At 55.7% G+C, this 6,955-nt stretch overlaps 1 protein-coding gene across 1 annotated transcript; it reads left to right on the top strand.

The window, feature by feature from the left end:
- Window positions 1-4,765: 4,765 nt before the first annotated feature.
- On the top strand, window positions 4,766-6,592 carry DKK1 (dickkopf WNT signaling pathway inhibitor 1). Its single transcript, XM_030570158.1, has 4 exons — window positions 4,766-5,030; window positions 5,130-5,292; window positions 5,518-5,661; window positions 6,020-6,592. Exons 1-4 carry the CDS (start codon window positions 4,794-4,796, stop codon window positions 6,265-6,267), a joined length of 792 nt encoding a protein of 263 aa, XP_030426018.1. The 5' UTR covers window positions 4,766-4,793; the 3' UTR covers window positions 6,268-6,592.
- Window positions 6,593-6,955: the final 363 nt, after the last annotated feature.

Genomic DNA, 6,955 nt, shown 5'->3' on the forward strand with positions numbered 1-6,955 from the left:
AATACTCAAATTTTAGAGCAGAGATGCCCCCAGTGTCAGTACTGCGTTTACAATGTGCCAGTGGCGCCATGGCGCCAGGCCCACATTTGGAAGGGGTCCATAATGACTACTTGGAGGCCCACAAACGGTTAATCCAGCCCTGGCCACAGCCAAGCAATGTGCTGCAAGGCGTGCTCGGAGCTGTAGTTCACGTGAAGCTGCCTTCCACCGAGGCCCTTGGACCTGTGCTGCCAGCTACACTAGTAGTCTCATAATGCCCAGCAGCATCCTGTGCGCTGCCCCAGTTGAAGTGAGTGGCAGTGAATGGCCCCCCAAAAAGGGAAATGGTGCAGGGAGGGTTCCCAGTGCTGAGGTGCTGATCCTGCTATCCACTCATCCCATGGGGCATGGGCTCCTGGCTTGGCCCCCGCCTCCGAGTTTCTCTCGCTCGCCTGGGGTGGCAGCAGTGCTGTGACTCCCACCATGCGTGCCCCCCCCCCGCAACCCTGATGCCCGGTCATGGGCTCCTGGGCACCATCTTGACCTTGCAGCTTCAGCCCGGGTGTGTGTGTGTCCCTGGCCGACTCTGGGGGCAGCGTGGGAGAGGCTAGTTCTCTGTGGCTCTCAGGGCCAGAGGGGCAGTGACAGTGAGGTTGGCTGCCACCACCCCCTGCCAGTGAGAATGCCCAGAAACTTCTCCCCCGCATTCCAGGGAGTGGTAGAGCGCAGTCTGGGGGAAAGGGGCAGTTGTGGGGCAAATCCAGGTGTGATGGGAGAGCCAGCGGTGACACCTTGGGGAGGGGGTAGGAGAAGTAAGGTGTGAAGGTGGGGGTTGGGTGTGGAGGGGGCAGAGAGAGGGGAGTCTGGGTTGAAGGTGGGGTTGGCTCAGGGGTGGTGGGGGGGTTAGTAGAAGGGAGGGTGACAGCCCTGGGCTGAAAGTGGGGTGGGTGGGCAATAGCAGGGCGATTGAGGAGAGCCCTTGTGTGAAGGTGAGGGTTAATTGTGTGTGGGGGGGGACAATAAGAAGCACAGGGGGAGCCCAGGTGTGAAGGTTGTGTTAGGGGCTTGAGGCTGGATTGTGTTGGTAAACTGTAAGTCTGTCTGTACCTGTCTGTCTGTCTGGCCCTTTCTCCCTGCAAAAGACAGGCACCAGCAATTTTCCTCCCCACACTCCAGCCCAGTAACTTTACTGTTTCACTTAAAGTCAGGATGGATGGTGAGGCAAAGGGAGAAATAGGCTAAAGAAACTTTATATATATATATAAAAACATTATTGTCTCAACGTAGAAAATCCAGCTTTCAAAAAATGTATTTATGTTAGGTGGAGGAGGTGGTGGTAGGGAGATGCATGTGTAACTTCACTGACTGCTACATCCAGGTTTTATATGGTTCCTAACTGTGCTAAATGAACATCTGTGTTCAGGTCCCCAAGCAGGCCCTGATCCCAGCAGTACCATGGTACCAATGGCATCGTCAGGCTCACTGCATGGGAGCCCACAACTATGTTTGGTGCAGAGCCCACGAAAGGTTAATCCGGCCCTGCCCAGCGTTTGGCAGGTGTTTTACAAGCTGACGCTGAACGACCACAGGAGGGCGCTGAGAGCGTCACTTTTCCCCCTCCCCTGCCAGACAGTGCCCTGCAAGGCCCCAGGAAACGCTTCAAGCCAATCCGCCCCTTCGCGTCTCAGGCAGGCAGAGGACTGTGGGGCTGTTTGGCCGGCCGGAGCCTGACACTGCAAACCAACAGCGCGCACTGCCGTGTGAATGGATTTGCGGCCAGGCAGCCGCTGCCCCGAGGCTGTGCTGAGCAGAGTGGCTGCGCAAAGCCCGAGCAAACGGGCTGTTGGGGTTTCGCCATAGAGGCTCACAGCTGATTAAGACCTGGGGTCCCCGGCGCCTTTTATCAAAGCGAGCTCTCAGCAAGCTTCGCTTGACGCGCTGCGCAAACACAGCCGCGGCCCCAGAGACGGCGCTGAGCCCTATCAGCTGCCGAGCCAGTGCGCCGCACGCCGCGTTGTGCGAGAAGCCAGGCAAGCCGCGAGGCCCAGAGGGCTGCGACCCAGCCCTACACGGGGGGGACTGCCCCGTGCCCAGTCGCACCGCACACAGCGCCATAGGGGGTGGGGCTGCTCTAGTCTGTGTGCAACGTGCAGGCGGGCACGGCGCCGACCCTGCAGCGCTGCGCAACGTGCAGGTTGGCACAGTTCCTATTAGTGGGGGGCGATTAGCCGAGCACGTAACTGAAGTCCAAGCCCATGGCCAGAGCCTGTGCAGCGCAGTCCGCTCCCTTCCAGGGCTCCGAAGTACCCAGCGCGCCTCTTCAGGTGCACGTCCTAGGCAGCCCGAGCGGCTCGCTCTGCTTGTCGGTAACCGAGGGGCCGACTGGCTTGATTTGGAGCCACCCGTTATAGCTCTGCAGAAGCACAGGGCTGGGAGTCTTATGGGAAGTGCCGCAGAGTGGCCCCAGGGAAACACTGCGCTAAATGAGAGCAGAGAGGCGGGAATAGCTGCCTTTTAATGGATGAGCGCGCGCAGCCAGGGCCGGGAATAAATGAGTCTGGGAATAAAGTGATAACTCTGTGTGTTCTTGGGAACTGATTTTACTGTTTGAGACCTTCAAGGTTCCTACTGAGGCAAAAAGGCTCAGCTAACACTGCTGAGTAATACAGCAGCTAATAGTGTACGTTAACTGAGTCCCGTAGTGGGAACCATATAGAGGGGAGACATCTTTTCACTCCTCAGCACCCTCCTTTCCCTAGGTGCTCCATTAGAAAAGGATCCTTAGCCGTGCAGCATAGGCAGTTAGACACCAAAACCCAGACCTGAAGAAGCACTTTGTGTATGCGCCAAAACTTGTCTCTTGCACCCCGTTGGGCCAATGAAAGATACTACCTCACCCACCTTGTCTCGCTCGTAGCCTGGGACCCACACAGCTACAACACTTGCAAAACAGCGTTCGTCAGACAGGGACCCCCTGTTCAAAGAGATTTTCTTCCTCATGGCAAAGCACTAATGTGCTATGCCAAGCCTTTGTTTATTTCCTATTAGCCGAGATAAGCTTGCCTGGAAAGTTTAATCTCACACTACAAGGCCCGATCCTGCCTCTAATTACACTAGTAACCCTAGAGCACTGAACGGTTCCTTTGAAGTCAATGTGCGAGTAAAAGCTACAAATCCAGACCATCGCTTGGATATGCCGCAGTGGGATGATGCGCCGTGTTTTTAAAGCACCAAACAGCACTGCTAGCCCATTAAGAGCGGAAAGGGGTTTCTTTGGTAGCTCAGAGCCTGCCTGGCAGGTGGAAACCTCACAGTCCAGGCCTCTCAAATGCGCAGCGTCCCCCAAAACCAGAGTGGGCGAGGCAGGCTCGCTCAAGAACCATTGTCATGAAATCCTGGTCAAACAGTAAGAGCAATATATAAACACTTGCCGCTGCCTAACGTCCAGCTAGAGCGGGGGAACGCACGGGAGCGCTAACAGTCAAGGCGCTCCGTCCCCAGGAGGGATGCTAAGGCACCTCTTTACAACAAAGGCTTATTTTGTAAATTCGTCCCTTTGCGCTCGCGAGTCAGAATAACCCTTTAATTTGTGTGTATGAACTATTAGTGCTACCCAGTGCCTAAATGGGTGGCACTAATAGTTAAAAGGGACAGGCAGCCGCGCCTTATCACTACGTGCTAATCAACCCAGATTTGCTTTAGAGGGCTTCGACCAGATACTTACTTTGGCAAACGGTTTTCGGCAGCTTGGCTCTGCACTGGCCTTTGATCTCCGTTGTATGTTTAACCAGCGTCTCCCGTTAGCCGGAGGGGGCAAATGCTGCCAGTTGAGGAAAGCATTTGAATAAAGTTAAAATACACCCGCTTTCTGTGGGGACTAGACAGCTTCGGACTTTACCTCCTCTTCCTACATTTGTACAAGAGAACCCAGCCTTGCGCTAATTTGCAAGTAACAGATGCCAGGCTCCCTCTAAATATCCCATCAAAGGGTAATTAGAAAGCGTGGCCTCCATTCTTACGCATCGTTTGATGTGGAGCTTGGGTGTGTTTTGTTTTGTTCAAAGAAGATTATTTACAGTGAAAAAACGCCAACTCAAACAGCACCCTCCGGGGAAACGACTGTGCCTCGTTAAATGCCATGCTGACACCTAACAGCCGAGTAATGTTCGGCTTCCCCCCCGAATACACAAAAGTCCACACGGGGGTGACTGGTAACGCTGATTGGGCAGCTGATACTGGGCACAGGCGACACGCAGCGGCCCCGAGGGAGGGTGGGGGTTCGCGGTGTGTGACACGGTTTGAAGGGAGGGATGCAAGTCACAAAGCGTACGCGGTTCCCACGTAACAGGCAGCCCCCGGTGCCCGCGGCTCAGCGGGAGACGCTCCTCGGGGCTCGCAGCCGCACAGAGACTTGTGGAAGCAGCAGCTGCCTGGGAATTCATTGCTAATTGCCACGGCGGCGATCGCGAAATCCCCCTCTTGAGGCTCGGCCAATGAGGGAGCCTTTGTGGGGGGCAACAGCGCAACCCCCCGGCTCTCTTTGAAATCCCATCTTTGCCTGTGGCGCCCTCCCCCCCACGCCGTAGGGGCGGGCCCACGAACCAGCCCCCGGGAGTATAAAGGCAGCCGGAGCCAGCCAGACAGCTACCAGGAGCGCGTAGCTGAGCGGCACATCCCGCTGCGCTACCTCGGGCTTGCGGGCTCCAGCGGCGCCCCAGCCCGCCCCCCCCCCCGGGAGTACAGCTGCTGCGCGGGTCCCTTACCTCGTGCGGGGCGGATCGGACCCCTTGGCCCAGCTCGCTGCCGCTTGGAAGATGCTGCTGGGCGCGGCCCGTCTGTGTGTGGCGCTGGTGGCCGCTTTGTGGTGCTGCCCCTGGGCGCTGGCGGCGTCCAGTGCCGGGCTGGGCCCCAGCCTCCTCAACTCCAACGCCATCAAGAACCTGCTGCCAGGCGGCGGCGCCGGGCTGGGGGGCTCCCCCGGCAGTGCCGCGCCCGCAGACTCGGCCCTGCTCGAGGGGGGCAACAAGCACCAGGCCGTCGAGCCCCACCAGGTATGTGACCGCCCCGTGCGCGGGGCGCCAGGGCCGCCTCCTGCTTCCCCGCGCGGCGAGCCCGCCCCCCGCCTCACTGGCGCTGTGTCTCCCTTGCAGCCTTACACGTGCTCAGAGGACGAGGACTGCGCCCCGGACGAGTTCTGCTCCAGCGCCCCGCTCGGGGCCGGCCCCGCAGTCCAGCTCTGCCTCGCCTGCAGGAAACGCCGGAAGCGCTGCCTGCGCCACGCCATGTGCTGCCCGGGCAACTATTGCAATAACGGTGAGCGGCGGGGTGGCGTGCGGGGCCGTGCCGCGCTGGTGGCGGGAGGCTGCCCCGGGCTCGGCTGTAGGTGCAGTACCTAGACTCGGATGCGTCCGAAGGGCCGTGTGTCTGCGCCGAGCACCCGCCTGCCCCATAGCTGTGCACCTGCTTGTGTGGCAGCCTCCAGCGGCGCCCTGCTGTTACCCAGGCTGTGCTGACTCCTGCCCCTTTTCCCCTGCTCAGGGATCTGTGTGCCATCTGAGCAAGGTCACTTTCACCCCGGGGAGATGGAGGAGACCATCATTGAGAGCTTCAGGCCTGATCATGGCATCCCAGACTTGCATCCCAAAAGGACCACATCCCCTTCCCAGCTGCACCACCTGAAAGGTAAGGGGGCCTGGTGGCTCCTACAGTACCAAGTATAACTAAGTGGGGGTGGGTTGGTCTCAAACCTTGCTTAGGCTCCCCACTATTCCTGCAGTGTACTAAACCCATGTAAAAGGCCTTTTAACTAAGGCACAGCCCAAAGGAGGTATCTGCCAGAAATAGCACCTGAGAAAGCACTGAGGCTAAATGCAGCCATACAGCTGCTAGTCTGTGGCTCTCCCCCTCCCAACTATTTTCTGACAAGCCCTAGACAAAGTCTGCCTCCTATTCTGCAATTGTTTGTTCAAGTCTCTGCTGTTTGACTCTCCTGCAGTCAGACAATTTACCACAGGCTTTTAATCACTTTCTCCTTTCAAAGGTCAGGAAAGTACCACCTGCCTCCGCTCTTCCGACTGTGCTGCTGGATTGTGTTGTGCGCGTCACTTCTGGTCCAAGATCTGTAAACCTGTCCTTAAGGAAGGCCAAGTATGCACTAAACACCGAAGGAAAGGTTCTCATGGCCTGGAGATCTTTCAGCGATGCTACTGTGGAGAAGGTCTGTCCTGTCGGCTACAAAGAGATTATGAAACCAACTCTTCCAGACTGCATACTTGCCAAAGACATTGAACACCACCCCTCACTACATAGGATGGACTTTGGAGAGAGTTTCTGGGCAGTGCATTGTTTGTTTTGGCAACTCACCTCTAAGGATGTACAGATTCGGCGGTTACACTAAGTACTCTGCTGTCTTCCCTTCCTAAAGCTGGAGTATGAGGCTTGTTTCTTTAAGAAACTTTCAGTGACTAATTGCAGTAAATTACTGTGGTGTAAATACTCAGTGTGGCACTTAACTGTACATATTCCAGAATTTTAATTTTTCTAAAGGTGCTGCATGATCTCTAGTCTGCTATTGTGACACATCTTGTACACACTGGTTTTATATCTTCCTGAGTCTATGAATTGTCCATGTGGAAGTGAAATAAATAACTTAAAAAAAAAAAAGACTGGCATTTACTGATAAATTTCTCTGTACACCTGGTCTAAATGAAGACCTATCTGAAGGCAAGCTTAATAGCTTGTTAACTCTACAACATGATGTCCCAAATGGATGGACACTTGTCAGAAACAATGATATATGCATATAAACTGAGATGCCTCCTTTTTTCTTAAGGCTCTGCATAGGAAGAGGTGCAGAGTTGGTTAAACATGAGTGAGGAGGCTCCATGAATGGTGGTGGTCTCTTCCATTTCTCTCAAAATAGTTCAATTGACCTGAAAACCATAAATCCTAAGTTGTAGGTGCTCTAATGTGGAGG

The sequence above is a fragment of the Gopherus evgoodei genome, chromosome 7 (genome assembly GCF_007399415.2).
Source record: "Gopherus evgoodei ecotype Sinaloan lineage chromosome 7, rGopEvg1_v1.p, whole genome shotgun sequence".
NCBI classification, from domain to species: domain Eukaryota; kingdom Metazoa; phylum Chordata; order Testudines; family Testudinidae; genus Gopherus; species Gopherus evgoodei.